Below are 24726 nucleotides of genomic sequence, written 5' to 3' on the forward strand. Positions count from 1 at the left end.
CACCTGAGTAAGCGGGTCCTGGCAATAGCTAACAGGTAATGGTGTTAGAACCCTCAGAAGACTGCTAGAGCCTTGTGGCAAGGCAAACACTTATATTTTTAAGGTTGATAGGCAGAAATTGAAAGGTAGTGTAACAATGGCCGTGGGAGTGGCAGTGATGGTGGCAGTGATGGTGAGGTCATGGCTGATGCTGGTGGTGGTCCCAATTTCAGACCCATGTCCCAAAGTAAATATATATCCAGAAATAAAAACCATAATTAGGTTCAGTCAAGCATTTGAGACCCCATTCTAGAACCAGGCACATGTTTTATATATGACCCAAGTATTACTGACACCCAAGGAAGCTCCTACCACCTGCGATTTTGTAAGTTTTGTGGGGTTTCCTTAGTCCCGGAGAATGATAGGCATGTCTACACTTGTGTCATCATTATAGCCACCAACATCTCGTTTTAATTGGGAACCTGAAGAGATCAGGATTACCTGACCAGGATAATGACCACAGCCAACCAACCAACACAGCCAACACAGCCAACCAGGGACAGCTCCTCAGAAAACCTCAACCAATACCTGGGCAACACCTTAGACCCAAACGCTTAGCTTCACTAGTGGACGCAAGTGCTTTCTCTAGTGCTAACACCCACTTAAACCATGACATGCTATCGCACCTATAATTATTCTACAAAGGGTGCTTATGTCTGACCAAACACTGAACAGCCACTGTGTTCACCTCTGTAAAATCTGCTTGCAAAGAATGTTCTGGAGAGTGCAAAGTAATAAAATATTTATTGTAGGTTCTTGTGAAATACAATGTATATCTGTACATCTGGAAGTCAGCATCTCTAAACACAGAGAAGTCCCAAAAATCTGACTACCAGCTGCTTAAACCTCTAACTCAGTGATACTGTTCCTATTACTTGTTCATCTCATCCAATGTACCTTCATTGTTCAGTGAATAAGTCAGTCTAGCATAATTTCACCAATGATTGACATTGATTAAATAGGATAAGCCACCTTCAAAATTAGTTTTATGGCCTAAACAGTTTCATCCATCATTAGCTCCTGACTGCGTGCATTTAAAAGCAGGTACTGTGTGTGTGTATCTAGAATGAACCACCCTGAGCGCACAGGCAGCAGGACTATGTTGCGGGAACTTCCTGCATTAAACCAGTATCTTTTCAACCACAATTCCTGAAAAGCAGAAACGGCATGAGCACCAGCAGAGGTTCTGGTAGAAAACAAAATACCATCATGTCTTGAGAAGGCCCATCACAGGCAGCTTTGATGCTAAAGGATCAAAAACCTGACCAAGCTCATCTTTAATCACATGCTAAAAACAATTCTAGCAAATTCCAACATGCACCCAGTATGTTCAGGAAAATAAGACACCCACGTGGGTGATGTCAGCAACTTCAGCTACCAATTATTATTAACTCTTTAAAAAAATTGAAACAGATTTGACCTCGAAGTGAGAAAGTGACCCATGTCTTTGATAGGACTTCGAGTTCCTCTCTGTGGCCTGTTAGGGATAACCCTGAAGATGAGCAGGGTTATTTCTGTATATGGCACAATTGGTATTTTTTCTTTTTTTTCCTTTTTTTTTCAAATGATTTTTACCTTTGTCCCTGGCAGTACAGGTCGATTTATGAATGCAAAGTCAAACGTGTAGAAATACTGTTTTTGTCACAGGACCAAAAAGCTCGATTCAATCATAGCCACGGAAGTTCAACAATCCAAGAATATTTGAAGGAGAGCACGTACCTGCTCTTTGGACGGTACAAGGAGCTCTTCAATCATCATGCTGTCCCGTGCGTAGGAGCTTCTGTTCAAGGTGTACGACCTATCCGAACTGAAGGAGCGGAGGCTGTTGTATTTACAGTTAACCATTCAAGAGTGGTGGATGATGATGAGATGAATAAAATAAAATTAATGCATGCAACTATGAAAACAGGCAAGATGGCTAAAAATATCAACAGAAGTGGTTCTTGAAAAGACATCATCGAAAATAAAATCCCTTATATTTGAGGAAATCTCTTCAGCTTGGACAATCTCATGATCAGATTTTGTTTAAAATTAGGCCAAATGGTGTTAAATCTGTGAGAATATGAAATGCATGAACACTTTGGATGTCTCACTATGACAGGTGAACCAACACGGCCATTGAGAAGAACCAGATGCCTCTTGATAATCTGAGAGATTTTTCTATGGTTAAGACCATATGTTAGAGTCTCCTTTATCTCTGGTCCATATCTATTTACCGTGCACTATTGAATGGGATTCTGTCTGCAGCAAATGGGTCTGTTCATAAGTCTCTGGAAACCAGATATGGGTTTAACCTAGTAAGAGCTCTGGTTTTTAGCAGGACTCATGGAAAACATAAAAAAGCTAGTGTGACAAATAGACCTTGTGTGATCTTTGCCATCTTTCTGGCCTTGAAAAATTCAAATTTCATGTATGGTTATTTTGTCTTTCCTTGCTCTCTTCCTTCCTTCCTTGTACTGTACACTGTTCTTCTCTCAAGCTTCTCTTAAATCCTCAGACAGTCCCTGAGTTTCCCAGAGTGTAAGACCCCCAATGTCCTGAAATCCCTCTCACACACTGACCTTGAAACTAAGAACCAGCAGAGGGTTGGGGGAGGGGATGGCAGGGCAGGAGAAGTGGGAGAAGATGGTCCAAAGGTATGAACTTCCAGTTATAAAATAAGTCAGTCCTGGGGATGCAGTATATATATGGTGACTTAGCTAATAATATTATACTGAGTATTTAAACGCTGATAAGAAAGTAGATCTCAAAAGTTCTCACCACAAGAAAAAAAATATTTGTAATTATGGTGGTGATGGATGTTAATGTGACTTATCGTGGCGATCATTATTTTGTATACCTGAAACTAACAAGTTATATGTCAATTACATCTGGACTTAAAAAAAAAACAACAACAATAGAGTAAAAGGGATGCTGGGAAGCCTGCACATGTAGGTACATAGGACATGCAGGCTGACTGGGATTGCCCCCAATCTGAGCCTTGGCAGAACACCTTGGGATTAATCCTCCAGAAACGCAGGACAGGTTTATGAGGAGCTGCTCTGAGGTCATCTCTGTCTCACCTCCCTATCCCACCTATCATGATAGGCTGTTATAAGGTAACTTTGCATCACCTCTTGTTTTGAACGAGGTCTGATACTTCCTGCCCCACTCTCTTTGGGATAGAGCTTCAGAACAAGAAACCACTTAGCTGCAATCCCCGCAATGCAGGATCCCACAATTACCATGGGAGGTAGACAGCCCCTTTCGTTTCAGTGGCATCCTGACTTATATGGAAGACAAGGACGGTGGGAAGTTGCCACCCGTCACTGCCCATGTCTGGATCTAAATGTGGCTGCTTGAATCTTTACCAATAAAATGAGACCTTGGTCTTGCCTTGTATGTGTTTGAAGGGAAAAGAGCAAAGAGATACATAAGAAATGCCTCCTTGCTTTGCACAAAATGACTTCTTTTCTCCACTGCTCACTACTAAAGATTACCCCAGGTGGGTATTTTTATATCAAGATACAGAGGCCCCTGATTTACAGGAATAATTCTAAGAGTCTACACAAATGAGTAGATGCATTCTTCTAGGATTAGAGCCTTGCCTTCCACCAGAATCTTGAGGAGATCTTCAACCTCAAAATAACCATCATTCTCTAGGGTATTCAGCAAATATATACTGACTCTTAGAGGTAAGACACAAATATTAGAGACTGGACAGAGAAGCAAAAACAAACCCAGAAAGAACGAAGTCTTATTTCTGCACAGAGTTACCTAGTAAGCCACGTGCCTGGCCACTTGCATGGGCGGGCCTTCTAGGCCCAGTCACACAACACATAAGTCTTCATTTTTTTTTTTTTTCCTGCTTCAGTGGCAAACATTTTTTCCCCCGTTTTACTCCTGTTTCTAGCCTCTTCCCTTCTCTTAAATATAATAGAAATTTCCTAAAAGCAGATACGGTCTTTCTACTCTCTAACTCAACACTGTCCAATGGAACCTTTGGCACCGATGAGCACGTTTTACCTGCACCATCCAAGACAGGTGTGGCTAGTGTGACTGAAGAATTGAACTGAGTTTTATTTAATTTTTACTAATTTTAATTAGTCTTTTGTGGCTAGGGGCTACATCATCAGTATAACTTCTAGCACTCATGGCAAGGCCCCATTTGCCCCCATGATGTGGTATGGGAGACACTGGGAAGCCCCACTCTCTGCACTGCACATTCAGTTCTAGAAATTACGTATGCTAACACTGCTGGTCGGTAAAGGCCAATTTATAGTATACGGAACAAACACTTAAATGTTTAAAAAATTTATTACCTATTCATTTTAACTTCAGTTTTTAAATATATCTAAGATGTGTTAATATTTTTAGAATATCCTCTTTCTTTTAACTTCTGTATGAGCTCCAACTGAAGTGCAGAGCCTAGAAACTGGGTCCTGTCAACAGAAAAGCCTAAAAAGATATCTTCATTTTATAGAGTGTCTAAGTTCCTCACTGTTCCCAACCAAGTTACATTAGACAGATGGAGCTCATTATGTCCATCAAACTTTGCTATGAATCCTTGATACATCAGAGCCCTTTCAGCTACTAAAACTAGGTATTATTTGCATGGGGATCTGGAATGCATCAAATTGTTTACAACTAAGGTCAACTATATTATTTGTAGCCATCGGTATACCCTAAGTGTTAAATACAGGAAGTGTTAGAAAAACACATGCCTCAGAAGTCTAAAATCATACTAATGTACATAGCACAAGGTCAGATAAAACAGCCACCAGCAAACAGACTGCTTTTCAAATCAAGACTTTTTCTTCAAACTCAATGAAAGTTTTCCAGTTACTTCATGCACTACTCAAACTTTGTTAAATAGAAGAAGTTCCTTAAGGAGTCAATTTTTTGCATTAGTCACATCTCTTGTCATACATTCAGTTACTTGCTAAGTTTCTCAGAAATACAAAAGTGATTTTCTGACACTGAGCAGGAAAAAAAAAAAAAGCACATCGCAGCATAGCACAGCACAGCACAATGCTAAGGAAAATCAAAATGAGAATGAGTCATGGAAGGGCAGAAAAACACCATAAAAGGGACATATCTTCTTACCTGATCTTGGGACTAATTTAAAGCATTTTTAGAAAAACACAGGAGAAGTGGAAAGCAAAAAAATCAGACAGGGAAAAAAGAAAAAAATGTTATGGTTGAATGAATTACACATTGAATGTATTCCTTTTAAATGTTACACTCAGAATATTATATTTGGTAGTATTCTAAAATACTTAAAAAATAAATTGGTTTTATAGATTTTTTTTTTGCAGATTTGCCTCTGAGCATAACATGAGTTGCCAATGTAAAAAAATGAGTTACATATAGTAGCAACAAATCATAATGGTGCAATCAAAACCAGAAGTGTGGGAGCCTTAGAACTGTCTTGAGAAAAATTATGAAACAATATATGCTGGTTTCGTCTCTCACTGGATGTCAGCTTTACAATTTTCTATATACAAATGATTGGTTCACAAAATGTAGCTTTTACATATTATCTGAGGAAGAGAAAAGCTAGTTATTGGATCGCAAAAACTATTAAGCCTCCAAATAGAATTTTCTCTTGAGATCTTTTGAGATTCTGGCTATTTTCAGTTGTAGCTTGTGGCTCTGTGTGCTTACCTGAGACACTAGGTATTTTTAAAAAGTTATTTTCCCCTTATTAATGATACCTGCTACAATAAGCTTTTAAGGACTTTTATAAATTTATCAAACAAAAACTCTATAGAGTTACATGTCATTCCCAATTCCACTAATAAAAAGAGTAACTGGAAGGAAAATCAGTTCAGTATCTGAACTGGCCACATCAGCAACACCGAGCATAAACTCCCAGGTTTTACTTTGTGGGAAGTGCCATTTACTATTAGACAATGAAACTTTTTACAAGAGAGCCTTAAACTATAGGAAAATGTCCTCAGGGCTCTGGCTTAGAAAGTTTAATTATTAGCTTTAAAATAACTTGACTGTCAGCAAACATGCTGTTAAACCAACCAGGGAAAAGAAGTCCCCAAATTCTGGACAAGGTCCTGTTCCTTCCAATCAGCGTCAGGTAGGTATGAGCCAAGGTTTTTCACATGCAAACGTTTTACACTTCAGTTTTAAGGATTGAATTTGCTACCATCCCTGTCCGTGACTTTAAGTAAGTTTGGTAACCTTCCTGACGCGTCCCTTTGTAAACAAAGTAATGGCATAGTTTTAGAAGGGATACCCAAACACTTGGTAGACAATTCTAATAAACTATACGTAATTTTTTTTTTTTCAAGAATGCTCTCTTTTAAGTCTCAGTCATGACTGAATTTTGAAACACGGAGACCACACAGGTTCTCCCAGTTCTGTCAGAGGGCTCTCCTACTATCATGCTTGAAGCATGACTGCGAGCTGGGAGCAAACCAACACGTGACATGTTCAATCACAGAAAATCAAGGACTGAAAAACCACGAAAGAAAATGGCAGAGCACGGACACCGGCGTTGAGAACATTCTATTCTACCAAATTCACACCCTCATCCAAAGAGGACGTCGGCGGATCATGTGAAACATGAAAATGACTGGTTGATGACAAATCATGGTTGTATTAAATAAACTGTGAAAAACAGCAACGATAAAATACCTGGCAGAACGGGCCCCAAGACTAAAGCCCATGTAGCCCTCGGCGGGGAGAGAGTCGTCGCCCAGCTCCTTCAGGTCCTGTGGCCCGAGATACTTGTCCGTGTCCCCTGTCATGGCATCTTCACCTGCCGATGGACAAAACAAGCCAGAATCAGAAGCTTCCCTTTCGAAAATGGGTCCGTTGAGGAGAAAACCACTCCTTTGGTCATCCGCAAACCACCCGGGTTTCTCACTCACTTTCCCCTACCCCCTAGGTAATGCGCGTTACTGCCGCTTAAGGAAAAAACAGAGGTGAGGTTAGTTCATAATTTCAAGAGTGAATGTAAGTAGCGGAAGGGCTCCTGGGGTTAAGTACCACTTTTTAAAACTTTCCCCGAACTCCTTCTCCCCCTCAAGCCCTGGCTGACTAGAAAGGTGGATCTTTTTTTGTCAATGAGCTTCCCACGCCTCACCACGAGGAGGGCAGCTTGTCCGAATGGACGTGGATTGCAAAATAAGAACCACCTCACCATGACTACTACTCCAAAAATTATACTGGGAAGGGAGGGGACCTTTTTTTTTTTAAAATGGTCTTCTCACACACAGGATTTCAGTTTGGGGCTTCCGTAAGAAACCAGCAAGTCATTTAATCTGAACTATTACTGCTTCACTGGAGAACCTTGAAACACATCAATTTTGAACTGTTTCTATACCTATCACATAACAGCTCAGTCCGGCTGCCCCAGGGCTGAAACGCTGCTTAGGAAGGAGCTCTACCTTGTGTAGAGACCAAATGTAGAGACCAGCAGTTTGAAGGAAGGACTATATGAAGTGCTCTTGGCTCACCAGTACAAAGAGTTAATTCCGTAAAACGTTTACTAGCTACATATGCATAACATGACCTCACGGAAAAACCACATTCCAAGAGTGACAGAGCAGGTTTTTCAAATGCCTTTTGCCCTCTGGGACGGTTCCCATCCTTTTCAAAACGTAGCACAGTCCGTGGAAAAGTTCGTTCTGCAAAGCAGGCAAACCTATTTCCTTTTTATGACTCTCCTTACCCTTTCTGGACACAAGAGATTTCAAAAGTGTGCACGTTATGTTTTCTCAAAGGTAAGTGATTCATCTGTTCCAGCTCTATTTTCCAATTCCTTCATTCAGTACCGTTTATAATTTCCATTCATTTAAACCCAGGAAACCGCAAGAGCTTAGTTTTTAAACTACCAATCAAGTCTAAAAATACACTGTCAACTACTGTTTTTGCAAATATAAAAAAGAAACAGATCTGCTTTCTACTACTACCCAGGACCCAGAGAGATTATTTTAAGTAACTACTCACAGCTGGGCTATTTGCACAACCACTGCATACGAAACAAAAACAGCACACACCAAGCACGACTTAAAGAAAGAGCTTACTCTGTGGTAAAGCCATTTCCACCAGGCGGGGCAGATCAAATGTTTTCCTGATGTTTCCAGGAATTCCTTAAGCAGTGATTTAGAGTGTACCTCGGAATCAGCCCAAACAAACCGACCCCTGGGCTGTGTTCACCGTCTTCACTGCCGCTGGGGTCCGCTCAGCATCTTCGTCTCCTCGTAGACAGTTGAAGAAGTGCACATCTTTTCTCTAACTCGTCCGAGTTCAGAGATTTTCGATATTCCAAACCAGAAAAAATTACACGAAAAAAGTGCAAAACCTGCCTACCCTTAATTGAGAAGACCCTTTCGATCACTCTGCAGACATCCTTTTAAAGCTCCTTCTGATTGGACCAAAAACTCCGCTGGCAAGCCTCTAGCAGGACCGAATGGTGACATAAATGCAAGCCCCTGAGTTATTTGTATGTAAATATGAGGACTGCTCCAGTGTAGACTTTCGGTAATTTGATACCAATGGCCGGTGCCTCATCGGGGAACCGAGGCAGCCTTACATCCAGGGAGAGCCAGCGAGCGGGGTGCTGCGCTTAATTATGAGGTGACTCTTCTCCAGCATGAATGAAGAAACGGCCAACCCAGGTAGAAGAAAAACAGAAGAAAACAAAGAAGTGGCCCAGGCGGGGAGTGGCAGGGAGCTCCAGGCAAACTTTCAACTTTGTTCTCGGCTGGGAACACCAGGAGCCCTGGTTATTTATGGTCCCTGTCAGGTGGAAGGAGGGGGAACAAGGAGCCGGAGGGAGGGCCTGCCCTTGAGCCGAGGTGCTGAAAGTGTGGGGCCGAGGGGAGTCGCAGGGATTCCCGGATGTCTCCGAGCAGTGCTGGAGGATACGCAAATCCCCACTGCTTTTTATCAAGAGTTGGAAGAGAGGAGCAGAAGTGAGACGGGCTGGAAAAAGCAAGTGGATGTCTGCTCCACTTTTTGGCACAAGTTCTTTCGGCTGTTTGATACCCTCATGGGAGCTCACTGGTTCTCCCTCCTTGAGGCGGCTCTGCAGAGAGCACCCAAGCAGAGGCGAAGAGAGGTCTTTGCATAAAGGGCAGGACACAGCCCAGAGGAGGCGCTTCTGTCACTTTGCTCTGGTCCGTTGTTTCCCTCTCTCCAGGACTCCTGGCCTCCCTTTGGAGCTGCTCCACCCTGTTTGTGTTGGCAGGGGAGGAAAAAAACGAGCAGGACTTCTGCATCCTCCATCTGGGCACGCTCGAGAGGCAATTTCAATGGCTCGTTTCTCAGAAGAGCTGGAAAGTTACGCCAGATACTAAGTACAGGGCTCTGAACGGTCTTGCTGAAGTCAGTGGTTTACAGCACTTTTCCATGAGTGTGTCTATCTCCTGGAAATTTGCATCTGTAGAACCCCGAAGTGGGGAACACATTTGTTTCTCCTGGATCAATGAATGCACGACTCACCTAATAGTACGATGATAGGAGACCCAGGGCTTTAATTGGAGCAGCCTGACAGTAATCAACATGGTACATATGCAGGAATAGAAGGGAAGCCGTTTATAATGCCCGGTATGTATTGAAAAATATTCCCAAGCAAAAGAATAATTCCCAACTTTGTAAAGAATGGAAGGGGAAGTCGTGGTTCAAATGGATAAAATGACTAAACATTAATCTGTTTTCCACATCTGCACTTAAACTGCAAACTGCTTAGCAAAGCCTCATTCAATGACTGCTGCTCCTTCCGCTTGACTTATCAGTTGGCCTTTCTCTGGCCAGCCTGCACAACTGCACAGTCCTGCACATCTGCTGTCCTTCTTTATATGGAATTATTTCAGTCCCTAGAAGTCCAGAAACTATTTAGACTTTGAACCATTACATAGGGTGCACTCTTGATGGAACCTTTATCCTTCTTCTTCACCTGTGTAATCTCTCCAAACTTTGACACTAAAATTCCTCCCGTCCTGGACGGGACCATCTAAAGTTAGTGGTTCTTCATGTGGGCTTCCCTTATCAGAGCGTCCTACCAGGGAAAACGTCTGTTTAGTCTCTCCCACTGGATGGTGAGATCCATGCTAGATTAGGAACCAGATTCTTCCTGAACCTGGCATATTGCAAGTGCCCCATAAATACTTTGGGATTTCATCATTGCTTTTATTAAAGAGGATGGTAAAAACAAGAACAAAACAAAACAAAGAAAACCAGACTCTCAAATACAGAGAACAAACTGGTGGTTGCCAGAGGGAAGGTGAGGAGGGAGATGGGGGAGAAAAAAAATAAAGAGGCTAGTGGTTGTGCTTTTCTCCCCCTCTACCGGCCGCAGCAACTTAGCACTCTCTGGCATGCCAAGTTGATGACTGGTACATAGGAAACTGTTAATAAAGTTAAGTTTCTATTCTTCTTTACTCATCCTTCTAGACTTCTGAAATGGTCACTGTGAAACCAAAAGATGCCCAGAGTTGAAATGGGGGTGAGAGCTGTCAATATAGTTGGGCAAAGATTAATTAAAATAGCCTCATGACATGGTGAAGACATTTCTTACAAGGCATGGAAAGCAGAAACCCAGGCAATGTTAGTATTTCAAGGCTATTTTGCATAATTGGTGCTCTTGATTCAAATCCTGGCTTCATCAGTGACCAGTTAAGTGACCTTCGGAACACTGTTTACTCTGAGTCACAGTTCCCGCCTCTCTGAAACTGGGATAATAACTCGGCCTCTAACCTCAGCTTCTTCCAGGGATTCAGTGAAATAATGCACAGAATAAGGGCTTCATCAGTATGGTTAGTGTTATTCTGTAACACAGCTTTCTGTGGTGCCCAAACAACTGAATGCATGAACTCATACAGTTAGAATTTCAGTTGCTACTGCTGATACTGCTAAAGGCAAAATCCAACCACGGTAGCAGATGTCTCTGCTCTCCATTGTCTACAATGCCTAATGCAAGGCCTGGCTTATAGCTAATCAATAAATATTTGTTGACTGATTGACTGAATAATAATAGACCACACCTACTCTTCTTTCAATAAACAAAATATTCTATAATTTTATAGAGCACAACACACTATTACACCAAAAATTAGAAAGGAATGACATGAATTATGTTGTGCAGTTTGTTAATGGCCTCTAATCCATGCTGTAACCTAAAAATATTTTATTAGTAGTAGCTTCTGACCAATAGGCCCAAAGGTAGATAAGCCAACAAAGATAATTCTATGACTGGACAACTCTGATACAATATCATATATATTTAGTTGAAATATATATATTATATTATATTATAATATATGTTTGTTTAATATATTATATATAATATATTGTTTAATATAATATTATGTTTATATATAAACAATAACCACACATTCTCACTTACCAAGAAGCACTTGTGTGGGTTTATGTTTCCGAGAAGTGTTTGGTGGAGTGTTGTAACAGTTGTGTTATAGGTAACTTTGAGCATTTTGTGGTGAAGAGGGTGTGGTAGCTAGTGTTTAAAGAAGCTTTCTCCCCAGCCCCACCCCCACCACGAATCACATCTCTTTAATTTAATGTGGGCTTGTTCAATTTTTGAACAATAATATGCAGGGGAAGTGATATTGCATGACTTTTCAGTGTTGGTTCCAAGAAACCTTGCAGTTTCTCCTCGGCTCTCTTTTGAACACTAGTTTGGGGGAAGCCAATCCCCATGAAGATATTTGACTACCATGAGACCTCCATGCTGTAAAGAAGGTCAAAGAAGCCACATGGAGAGGCTGCGTGGAAAGAGAGAGAGAGATGTCCAGCTCCCCCTCAGCTGTTTCAGGGCTGTCCGAGGCCGACAGACCTATAACTGAAGATACCACATCGAACATTCTGCCATATTACTCCCATCCCAGCTGCTACCCAACTGTAATCTCAGCAGAGCTCAAGAATCCAGCTGAACCCAGTTAACTCACACAACCATGGGAGATAATAATAGATTAAACCACTGAGTTTAGAGGTTTGCCATCACAGCGCGGTAAGAAGTGGGAACAGAGAGGAATGAGAAATGACAAGGTCTAAAGGTAGGCCAAAGAGGTCATGTGCTGATTGCTTAATGCATGCCCAGTGAATTAAGAGTGAGCTCTGCAGAGTGCTACCTGATTAGTGCAGAACAAGCCCACGAAGAGTACCCCAGTGAGTGCCACTACAGAAGCCTCATCTATTTAGTATTGACTTTATGTCTCTTAAAATCATGAGCACTGCCGTTCTCACTGTTAATCTATTTCTGATAATAAAATACCAGACACTGGAAACTGTTTAAAGGAGAACACAAAACACCCCAGTCTACCTTGATCCCTCCATTCACCAAATAATAAAAACTGTTCAGAGTCATTTCACTTCAATTTTCCAGCTATCCCTCTTCCTGGTCCTCCTATCATGACTAGGGTAAGAGGTTTCTCGTACCACAATCAACCTTTCGAAGATCCATACCCTTTCTCTAACAGGAAATCACGCAAAATAGAATCAAGAACAAAGGAGACAAAGAGAATATATGAAATGATTATCAGGACTGTCGCTGGTCACATAGCTGTGCCCTCGGTCCTTTGTACTTACTTATTTTTAGATTTTTAAGTAATCTCTACACTCAATGTGGGGCTCAAACTCTAAACCCCAAGACCAAGCATTGCCTGCTGTAGAGGGATCCCAGCCGTCATTCTTTTTTACATTCCGTGTCAATGGCCAGTTGTCAAGATGTGGTGGAATGTACCTAACCCAGCTTCCCCGCGATCTTTCACTGTGCCCGCTGGTAAGCCTCTTTACGCTGAACAGAGGAAACTGTTCTTGGCTAATATTTATAAGTGTTTTCATGCCCTAGGAGTTCTTTCTTTTTTGCATGTCATTTTTTTCTAATGTTTTCCATCATCACCAAGGAATACTTTTGTTGCTTTCCTAGGGGTTGAAAGTTGTTTTCCCCTCTGTCTGGAGGCAAGAATCATAAAGAAAGTTCCGTAATGTAAACATACCAAGTTATATTTTCTGAAACTTTGCTCAGAAGTGCTTTATTCCTCTGCTACGAAATGCACAATCTTCTTCCCAAGGTATATACTTTGTAACATTATGGAGTCGCAGTTAAAAATACATTACACCTTCAAACGAATTAATAGTAGAAAACCTTCAAATTATGCAGGATTTTTTAAAAAGGCTAGATTAGAAAGAATACAGAGGAACATAGGATCTAAACTCTAGTGATTTATTAAGCGTTGCTTTCTTACTAGAACTCAGCAAATAGTCTTATAGACAAATAGTTAATGATTGAAACTTACTTCCATTTAGTGTGCTTGTTCTGAAAAAAAGTGCCTGTTTGACCACCACACAGCAAGGAGAATAAAAATGACTGGGAAAATAAATCCTTCAAGCATTTCTAGTCTACATTACAGAACAGCAGGATGAGAGCACACCATTATAATCATCACCAGAATCTACTGAGCATTTACAATGCTCTAGGCACAGCATGGTGCTTTGTAAGTCTTATCTGATACGATTCATGCAACAACCTTCTCAAATAGAATTGTCTCGATTTCAGTATAAAGAAAACCCAGTTCAGAGTGGAAGATAACCCAGGATCACTTAGAAATTGGGTAGAAATGGAATCAAAATCAGTTGATGAGACTACAGAGCCCCACTTCTACATACTGTCATATGTAGATGATGTTGTCGATGTTGTCGAACAAATACTTTAAGAAAGGTAAGCTCCATGGTGACCCAAATGTGAGCTCCATGACGGCTGAGGTTTTTGTCTGTTTGGTTCCAGATCTCGTGCCCAGAACAGTGCCCAGCACATGGTAGATGCTCAATAAACGTGTGCAATGAAAATTCAGTGATTGCCTTTGGAGGCAGCAACTACATTACTGAAGTGAGGAGGAGGGAGACTTACTTTTCACTGTAAACTCTTGTACCTTGGGAATTCTATACCATGTGCATCTATCACCTATTCAAAAAATGAATATAATTAACAAAATAAAACAAGATAGAGGGACTGCAGAGAAGTCATACAGGCTGTGTTCCATACACCAGATCAAGTGTTTTGACTTAGCCGGGTCTGCCAGGACATGCTAAGGTGTGTATGTGCAGCCGCAAATACTTAGCAAACATGGAGAGGAAACTTAATTCTTTGCGCGGTTTGACCTCACTATTTCAGCAATGAACAGGAGGAATAAGATCACAAGGCAGGAAGGAGATGCACATTATTTGCGTGGCACTTCCAATAGCTTCCCATTGTTCTAAAGTGCTGGTTCTGAACCCGGACTATGCATTAAAATCCCCTAAAAATTTGTATTTCTACAGGTTCCCAAGGGAATCTGCTGCTTCGGGTCCAAGAACCACACTGTGATAAGCACTGGCTTAAGGGATCCTTACAACTAAGTGACAGTTATCTAATGGCAGTATTGATTTGAGAGAATTAAGTATCTATTTTCCTGGTGGGAATTAAAAGAGTAATTAAAATCGCTTCAGAAACTGAATTCAGAAAATGGAGCACACTATTTCTAAATTTCCAGGCGTACGCTTGTGTCATCTGAGAACCCTGTTAAACCACAGACACTGACTCCACAGGTCTGAGGCCGGCCCTGAGATTCTGTGTGTGGGATGAGCTCCCAGGGGATTGCAACCCACACTTTGAGCAGTGAGACAGTAGGACACTGGACTAGGCTTTGCTCCGAGTACAGCTGACGATTGCCTTGGACACATTTTGTCTCCAGTGAAGACCAGGACACAAACACATATACTGTACTATGTCTCCTGCTGGTTATGATTTGCTTAATGCTTGGCATGTGTGAGACACTGTGCCGAGCACTTTCTATATACATCTCGTTCACTCTTCAACCCCGGGGAGCAAGTACTCTCGTTTCCCTTTTCTAGACGAAGACAGATTCAGAGAGGTTTGGTCATTGTTCAGAGCTCACGTGTCTAGTCAGTGGTAGAGTCTGGGAAAGCCCAAGTTCTTGGCCACCACCCTCGTGCCACGGGATATGCAAGAGAAATCACAGAAGTATCCAAGAGCTCCCAGGAAGAGGGCATCCCTTTTGATCGAGGCGGTGGGGCAGATGTAGAACACAGGTGCGTGAGTTAAGACAGGCAGAGAGGAGTGGAAGCGGGAAGTGAGGGAAGTGAGCCATCCCCAGCCAGCCACAAGACGTGGCGCGAGAAGGAAAGAATGGGACTATCGTGAGAACAGCAAGCAGCCAGCTTTCCTAAAGTGACGGGCAACTGAGTTGTGGGAAGTGAGGGCCATGTCCGGCCATGTTTATAGGGAAGTTGGATTCTAGTATAACAACTACCATCCAAGTGACAAGCGACCTATGTCCGCCAGTGGGTGAAAACACTTGCATTTTTTTGACCCATAGATATATATGTATATACATATATAGTACACACACACACACACACACACACACACACACACTCACTGAAGACCTAAACCTTCAAAGTTCTCCCTCTTCCTCTCGTGCTCTTCCACCAAATTCTAATCCCACAAGCAGCAGAATCCACGGAGACTTGCCTCTGTCCGACAGCTGCCATCTACTGAGCACCTGCTCTATGCTGGTTGCCGTTCTAAACGCTTTGGTATGTTATATCTTTTCATCTTCTCGGCAGTTCCATGTGGTATAATGAACCCGTTTAGAGATGAGACAAATAAGACTCAGCACATTTTATTTTTTGAAGGTTCAAATCAGGGACATAAAAATACAGATAACTCTGAAAACATTTTCCATCAATTCAAAGCATTCGTCAAAAGATGTCTCTCTCCCCTAATGTTTAGACAATAACATTTTCAGCCTGGAGAACCCACATGACAGTGTCTGTTCATGAGTCTTTTCCCTCTATGTCCCGGTACTTTGATTCTCAGAAAAGCGAGGGAGCGGGAACTGGATGGACGGGGAGCACAGTCATATTACCAGCCTGACGCTCTCGGACTTTTGTTCTAAGGGTCTGGTTCTGCCCTACAGTTGCACAAACAAAGTTCCTCAGATTCCAGATCTGCACGTACTGCAGTTTGGAGCAAGAGCTCGGATTAAGCAAGGTTTCCTTTGGCCGTCTGAGGGACTGATCAAAGAGGGAGGTGACTGGCGGCTGACAGAATTGCACCACCTAGTTCAAGAGTTCATGCGTGCAGCAGAGGCTCTTTAGTGTCGGGCTGGAGGCCCAGGGCCTTCTGGGAGAGTGGAGGCTCAGGACAAGGCTGCTCCCCCCTCCGCCACCCTGGGGCCAGGTGAAGGAGGAAGCAAGCTCCCTCAACCAGGAAGGAACAGATCTGGGCCTTCACAAGAACCTGTTGTTTTCTAGCACCTCCTGGCAGCGGTGGTTCTTTCAAACAGCTTGCTAACTACATTCTGGAATGTAGTGTTTTCTTGCTTCCCTTCTCAATGAGAACAATGGGGTAAGTTGAGGAAATAGATGAGCCATGGGTGAGATGGGTGGTCTTAAGGAGGCTAAGGAAGTATGTGTCATTAAGGGTTGTAAGCACCTCATGCGGGAGGCCATAGGCCATGCTCTCCCTGCCCCCTTCCCTTCCCTCTAGGTGCTCCTAAGAGCCAGCCCTCCTCCATGGCCAAAAGGAATCGGACTGGACTGGCAAAATTTGCCCATCTCGTAACCAACGTGAACAAGTTGCTGTTTTCCCACAGAACAAATGCCTCTTTCTGTTCGGGCTAGATTTTTTTTTTTTTTAAGAGCAAACAAAGTCCATTTGATTCTTTACTCTCAAACATTTATTCTAGTCTTTGTGGCTAGATGTGCTTCTTTTAAAAAAACGGGATCACAGTTTTTAAACTGCTCCTTAATCCAGGCTAGATATAGTTTCTAAATAAGCATGCATGACTCAGGCTTGGAACTCTTCCAGATGTAGCAATGAAAAATGTCCCCTGTGATCTTGGTTGGGTTAATAAACAAACTCATCCCAGAAAGGAAAACGATTTCAGTGTCCTTCCTGTGAAGAGGTAGAAAAAGACAATGTTGGGACAGATGCTATAACTTTTTCATATTCTTATCATTTTTATCAATACACCTTCACCCTCATCCAGAAATTGCCCTCGGGCATCTAAGTCAGATTACCCTGACTTGGTCACATGAACACCTGAGACTCCAGACAGAACGCAGGTAGAAAGAAGACGAAGTTATGCACACTGTTCTCCTAATCTAAAATCTGTGCCACTAGTGAAATAGACTAGACAACGAATGAATTACCAGTCACAGGCCAGCCCTGGGAAATCAGGCACTGACATGGTGGTTCTTACTGAAAGAGAAATGGGGTAGCTTAATTCAAGGCAGTAGTGCCATGCTCATTAATTCTTTTAATTATTCTTTGTTAGCTATTTTTGTCTAGCTTCAACCCCAAATCCAGACCTCATTAGCCTCGGCTCCTCCTAACACAGACATATAAGGATGGTGTGTGCTCGGCAAGAAGATATTCTCCGCCCCTGGGTGTGCAGGAATATCAGGATCCCGCGGGCTTTTGTGGACAAGCATTTGGCCTCTTCCTAATGTTATACCAAATCGCCATTCCTTGCGCAGACAACAAACGTGCTTGTCGGTTTGCTGTATTACCTACCTCTACCTAAAAGATGTGTGCTTACAAGGTGAAGATGGGTGGGCTCTGCTGTCAGTTAGCCTCCCTGCGGTTCTGGCCCAGTGGGTCAGACCACCCCTTCCTTCTGCAATGTCTTCCCTGCTTCTCTGACCCCTCCCGTTCCTGGCCCTCGCACTCCCCTGCCACCCCATCTCTGCTCATCCCCAGTGCTGATGCTCCACTGTCTTCTCCCTGCATCAAGAATCCCAATGTGAAGGGAAAGGGTTGGGGTGGTCAGACTAGGACCCGCTTCCACATGAAGCAGGTCAGACTCTCCAGGTAGGTGGGCAGGCATGAAAATAACTGGAGGGTGAGGGGTTGGGGGAGAAAGCATATTCAAAATTATGACTTGTTTTGGGCAAATGGAAAAACCACTTATTGTCCTTCATCAATAAACATGCTTCATTCCCTGCAATCCCTTAAGACAATCCCTGTGTCCATTTATCCCCCTCAACTGCTCTAGTTACTCATTCTGTCACAGCTTCTTGGGAAACACACACACACACACACACACACACACACACACATACATACATGAGAACTGCTCTATTCTGTGTCTATGTCTCCATCGCGTCATGGACACGGCGGCTTCCCAAGATCACCAGGGAGCCGCAGACTGCCTGCGCCCCACTGACTGGACCCTGTCAGGGCTCCTCCCCTGGCTTTTGCTAGAACCCACTCTTCTTTCTGGTTTTCTTCCTCTATTGTTCACCACTCCCCCTCCATTTCCATGTCCTTTGACATTCCTCTTCCTCTGTGCACGTCAATGTGCCCAGACTTTTCTAGAACCGCTTCTCATCCTCCCTATGCCCTTTCCTGGGGTCCCCATTCAGGGCGGTGCTCAGTTTCTCTAGCTCCTGTATGCTGAGTTCTTCTGCGGGGTCATCTGCTTTTCTGTCTGTCTGTCTCTCTCTCCCTTTGAAGTTTTATTTATTTAAGTAACCTTTACACCCCACCGGGAGTGGGACTCAAACTCACAACTGCGAGATCAAGAGTCGCATGCTTTTCCAATGGAGCCTACCAGGCACCCCATCTCTGACACTTTCTGAACTTGGAACACTTCTTTCCACCTTCCCAAATCTTGGCTTCTCCACATTCTGTCTATTCCTTGCAATACGTCCTTTCTGAGGCCTTCAGTAAGCTCCCCTTTTTCTGAATTTCCTTGTCACTTTACTTTTTCTTCTTTACCGCATCTCCTTTAAGTAGAAAGTCAGAGCGAAAAACCTAATTCAAATTCCAGTTGCCTTGACGAGGTGAACCTGGGCAGCAAATATCTTAAACCCACTGAGCCTCAGATTCCTTAATGTAAATTAGAACTGACTTCAAGTCAGGGCTTTAGATGGAGAATAAATGTAGATTGGAGTGATAATAGTAACAATAATTCTCTCGACTACTTGGAGAAAATTCAGGAAGATAAGGTACCTCATAACTAACTTTCACTGAGCTCTTTGGGTTTAACTCCTTATATAGGATCTCATTTAAAATTTGCAACAATCTAACCGCTGTGAGACTAAATTCTTTAAATTACCAGGCACCAGAGATGCCAGAGCAAAGGTTAAGGGCAGGGATTTGCACATAATCTCTTGCACTGATCTGCGTAATCTTGATCAAGGTCCTTTAACCTTGCTGGAACTGATTTTTCACATCTATAAAATAGGCATACCATTTTTGATGGCTCTAACTCAGAGCTCACTGTGAAGGTCACATGACATAATGCAGGAAATGTAGATAGATTCATGCCTGGCACAGAGAAAGGGCTCTATAAAGGGTAAGTATCTTGTTTATGGTGTTTTGAGAGTTCATTTATATGGAATCCTCTCAGAGAACAGACACAAATAAATGTATGGATTTAAGCCTGTGGATACACTCATCCATGGGCGAGTGGCTATTTGTATAAATCCTAAATATTACGACAGGGATAAAGACAGGTCTCCTCCCATGGAGCTAACAGTCTACTTTAAAAGAAAATTAACAAAATTAATCACAAATTGGCAAACTGCAGTCTGTGGGCTGAATCTGCCTCCCACCAACTTTTTAAGCCAACTTGTTTTATTTTATTTTATTATTTTTTTAAGATTTAATTTATTTATTTGACAGAGAGAGAGAGTGAGCTAGCGCACAAGTAGGGTGAGGGGCAGAAGGAGAAGCAGGTTTCCCGCTGAGCAGGGAGCCTGATGTGGGGCTCGATCCCAGGATCCTGGGATCATGACCTGAGCCAAAGGCAGATGCTTAACTGACTGAGCCACCCAGGAGTCCCTTAAATCAATGACTGTCACACAGCCGAGCCCACTTGTTCAGGTCTTGTCTCGTGCTGTTGTTACATCACAAAGGCAGAGTTAAACAGTTGGGCCTGAGAACTACATGGTGTGAAAATCTGAAAATATTTACCATTGACCCCATAACAGAAAAAAAAAAAAAGTGCTACCCTTGGAAATTAATGGCTAGTTCCTCAAGATGAGTATTAGGATGAAATTAAAAAGCGTGGACAGAGAGGACCCTGGAAAATCAGTAGCCAGGGCCACATCACACAGAACCTACCAACCATGGAAAGGCCAGACTTTTAAGCCAAGTGTGACATAAAGCCTCAGGAGGTTTTTATCTTAGTTTAGTATTTACATTATACATTATTTAGAGGGGGTGGCTAATTTTATCATGAAATATAGCAACCACGCAGATGAGTACAGAAAATGTAAAAGTACATTTTCGCAAACTGTTACAAAATAAACAGCATCCAGGTCAAGAACTAGAACATCACCTTAGAAGCCTCCCTCATCCCATCCCAGTCACAGCCTCCTCCTCCCTCCCTCCCTCACAGTAATCACTTAATGACATTCTTCCCTTTGCCCTTCTTTTATAGCCTCACTATCTAATTTTATAATCCTAGTTTAGTGTTACCGAGTTTTGATGAGTTCTGTTGTCTCTGCATGATCTACAACCCAGTGACTACAGTCCTTGGTGTGTATCCTATAGAAATACAGGCATACATGTACTCGGGGCAGATAGAAGGTTTGTAGCAGCTTTGTCTGCAAGAGCCCCAAACTGGAAACGAGCCACATTTCCATGTCCAAGTGGCACGGATAACTTACTTCTGGTAGAGGCAGACAACAGAATATCACAGTGAAATGAAAAGGAATGAGCTATGGTTATAGGCAACACCAGGAAGGAATTTTAAAAAATAGGACTCTAATCTTTGGGGGGTTTGAAGCTTGGAAATGGAATGATATGATCCAATATTTGTAAAAGACTGCTGGGATGCCGGGTAGAAATCCGAGTCTGCAGGGAAAGAAGTGGACAGAGTGCAGAAGCTCCCGCAGCGGTCCACGGCAGAACCGTAAGGAGTCCGCAGGTGGGATTGGCTTGGACGGTGGCAGTGGGGTGTGGGGAGGCAGAGAAGGGGGATGTGAGATGAGTTCTGGAAGGATGCACATGAATGCTAAGAAAAGGGAGATTACACGTAACCTCGGGGTTGGCTTGCGTGACGGAGCCACTCACTAGGATGAGGAGCCTGGGGGGAGACACTGTTTGGAGCCGGGGTTCAGGGCATGACGAGTTGTCTATGAGACTCTAGAGGGAAACATCAGGTATGTGCTGGGTAGGTGGACAGCGTGGATCAAAATCACTCAACAATTCCAAAACCAAAGACAGGATAGCAAGGATAGGATGGAAAGTGTTTTAGGATAAAGGCCTCTGCCCCAGTTCACTGATCTCTTTCTTTTGTTGGAAATTCTTTTAAATTCACTAACTAGTCTTTGAGATACAGATATGCCTTAGGAGTGTCATTATAAAGCTGTTTATTGATGCAATCCACAGTCTAGGTCTGTCTCAGTGGGAAGGCGTTTATTGGAAGGAAGATGGACATGGCAAGCAAATTTTCTCTAACCTGCCTCTTCTCAGAAACCTGAAAACGTGCTTTTCCTTGAGTCTCCCTCCACTGTGATGGAATCAGCTAAACACAGTGAGGATCTCCTGTGTACCAGGTACTGTGCTAGGTTCTGGGTCTCTGCTTCTGGCGTTTCATTTTCACTTTATCATTGAGAGAAGCATGTAATTAGGTAATCTCTATTCGGAAGGTCAACTGTAATCAGAAACGTATCAGGCAAAAGGCTAGATGTTATGACTGAACAGGTATTTGCAAAATGATAACTTTTCAGGTGAATAATAATTTCTGCAAAACTACAGCCACCCCCAGACCACCTGGGGCAGGCTAGTCTTCAAGGCTTCCTTCCAGACCTAGAAAGCTGAACACCTACTGGCCTGATTTATTTATTAGCATGCCCAGGGGATTAGGAAAGCAGGATAGTCCTAGGCATTTGTGAGAAGGGGTCCTAAAAGGACATCTTTCTGGTAGTTTCCTTGATGCCCATTTCCATGTCTCCCAAAGTAATTTCTTCTATTTTTCTGAGTTTTAGATTATGCCATTCAAATTCTACTTATTCTCTAATTGAAAAGACTCAGATATGTTTACTAAAACTACTTACTTTGGGTTCTTAAGATCTATTCTAAATTATGTTTATATTTATTTTCCTGGAATTTGCACCTTGGGCTGCATATTTCTTTTACCAAGATGGTCAGAAGAAAATATACTATTTCTACCATAGTCTTATCAGGGTCATTAAAAGATAATTATTAACTTGTGATAATTGCCAAGAGCATGATCTGTTCCTTTTCCTAAACTTTCCCTTTTTTAAAGATTAAAAAACAATATATTCTTGGATTCTGTATATAAGAAAACAGATCATGTTAGAGTAGCAATGAAAGAGAAGAGCTAGACGCAGACCGTCCAATCTGTCTTCCTGTTCAGCTGTGCTGCTAACCTGGTTGGGCAAGCTACTCAACATTTATTTGGGCTTTGCTACCTCATCAGCATAGTAGACAGCATGGGCTACATGATGCCAGGTCAGTTCACTGGGCACTGAATTTGGCATGAAGGTGACTGAGCATGACTCTCCTCATGCCTCACATCATTCTAACGTTTGATGAAATTTTATTGCTTTATTATAGCTCAAACCTCTACCTATCTGATTTTCTTAAAGATTTCATTTATTTATTTGACAGAGAGAGAAAAAGATCACAAGTAGGCGGGGGTGGGGAGGTGGGCGGGGAAGCAGGCTCCCTCCTGAGCAGAGAGCCCGATGCGGGGCTCGATCCCAGGACCCTGAGATCATGACCTGAGCCGAAGGCAGAGGCTTAACCCACTAAGCCACCCAGGCGTCCCAAACCTCTACCTATCTGATAATTATTTCTACTATGTGTGTACTTACTCTCTTACTTTTTTCCCTTTTAACGTGCATTGTCTGCATTTGATCCTGAATGAGACTTTGCAGCCTTATCAAATTGTGAGTAGCTGAGAATTAAATAATTCTTCTCAGTCTCACCCAATTGTCTCCCAACCCTGTTCAGTAGCGTCTTATTTCACAGAGCTACCTTTGGTTTTTACTTCCCATGGCTTAATTCCATTTCCCATTTTTTAAATCTGTCACTATAATGCAACCTCTTAGAATTCTGCAAGCTAAAACATGTTCTACGTTATTTAAAAATTTACAAAATATACTTGACAGGAATTTATAATTTAAAGTCAGCGTTGAACCAAACAAACTCTAAAAATCTCCTGGGTGGGGGACTCAAAATAGAAGACAGACGGAACCTTCACCTAAATTTTCTTCTTTCTTTTCTTCCTTCCTCTCTCTTCTTTCTCTCTCTTTCCCCCCTCCCTTCTTCATCTTTTTTCTTTCTTTTAAATTGCAAAGTGAATTGCAAAACATAAGAATGTAACTGGCACCAGAACCAATATTAATTTCGTACGGATATGAATTTGACATATATGTGACATACTTTCTGGGAAAGAAGACAAGTGGGGCATTAAGATATCTGTGGATGAGTCTGGCCCTCTTGGAGCTCTGCTTACCCCCTACTCAGGTAATATGTTGCTTAGATAAGGCTGCTTTATCGCCTTTCCTTCTATAGTTCTACTTCGCTGATACTTCAGCCTTCCTTCTACTCTGTAACCTGGCTCCATTGTTCCCCTAGGTCATTAGTTGATAACATTGTCTAGACTGGTTGATTTTTTAGTGTGTGAAATTAATGCAAACATCTTTTACCTATGCTAATTTCTCCTAAAAGATGAGAGAAAGAGAAGGAGAAAGCAAAGAAGATAAAGGAGGACAAGAAAGACTACTCTCAGTACCATTCCCTTATTATTTACTCAATTTTTATAGTATGGATTAAAATTATATTTTTCCATATTACAAACTCATTCTTCTTTTTCTTTCTTTTTTTTTTTTTTTAAGGTTCTATTTATATATTTGACAGAGAGAGACACAGCGAGAGAGGGAACACAAGCAGGGAGAGTGGGAGAGGGAGAAGCAGGCTTCCCACTGAGCAGGGACCCCCGATGTGGGGCTCGATCCCAGGACCCTGGGATCATGACCTGAGCCGAAGGCAGACGCTTAACTGACTGAGCCACCCAGGCGCCCTTTTCTTTCTTGAGAAAAACTAGCAGCATATATTGCTTTTCATTTTTATATGCTTTTAAAAGCTGCTGAGCTCCTCAGTACCCTAGGATACCAGTGGTTCATTAGAGATGGATATTCACAACATCCCTGTGGTTACGTGGAAATAAACATTTGCCCCAGTCTGTGAGGGCTAACCGAAAGAAGCAGCTCCAAATCTAACTAAAGTAGCAAAGTGCTGAAAAGACTATAGGGCAAATGAGTCAGAAATAAAAGCTATCATTAAAGTTGTAGGGGTCCCTTTAGAATTAAAATTGGCGGGGAGGATTTGGAGTAATACAGAAATGCTAGTTTATTCATGATAGGGCAGACGTGGCTTACTGCCGCTCACGTAAGCAGTTTAGGAACGTCAGCTGACAGTGATATTAATAGGAGTCAAATTAAATGGATATTATAACCTCAGAACCATCTTAACCTTCAATAGTAGATTTGTAATATCGCCCATGGACAAAGCAATGCCCCTGCCTTCCTCTGTTTTGATCAGACTACACCTGGAATCCTGTGTTCAGCTCTGGCCACCTCCACCTGAGGTAGAAACTGACACCCTGAAATGTGCACAGGAGACAATGGTGAGGGAGCGGATAATACGCCCTGAGAAAAACAGACTCACGAGAAATA

General features: G+C 42.4%; 1 protein-coding gene across 1 annotated transcript in view; it reads right to left on the bottom strand.

Moving 5' to 3' along the window:
• LOC111144687 (ankyrin 3) overlaps nt 1–24726 on the bottom strand; it is a 334097-nt gene that overhangs the window by 95356 nt on the left and 214015 nt on the right. The window contains exons 24-25 of the mRNA XM_022499108.1: nt 6673–6796; nt 1759–1861 (exon numbers count right to left, since the gene is read on the bottom strand). Coding sequence (XP_022354816.1) covers nt 1759–1861; nt 6673–6796 — 227 coding nt within the window. The remainder of the gene's footprint in view (nt 1–1758; nt 1862–6672; nt 6797–24726) is intronic.

This window comes from Enhydra lutris, unplaced genomic scaffold (genome assembly GCF_002288905.1).
Source record: "Enhydra lutris kenyoni isolate GAN:26980312 unplaced genomic scaffold, ASM228890v2 scaffoldscaffold12, whole genome shotgun sequence".
Taxonomy (NCBI): Eukaryota; Metazoa; Chordata; class Mammalia; order Carnivora; family Mustelidae; genus Enhydra; species Enhydra lutris.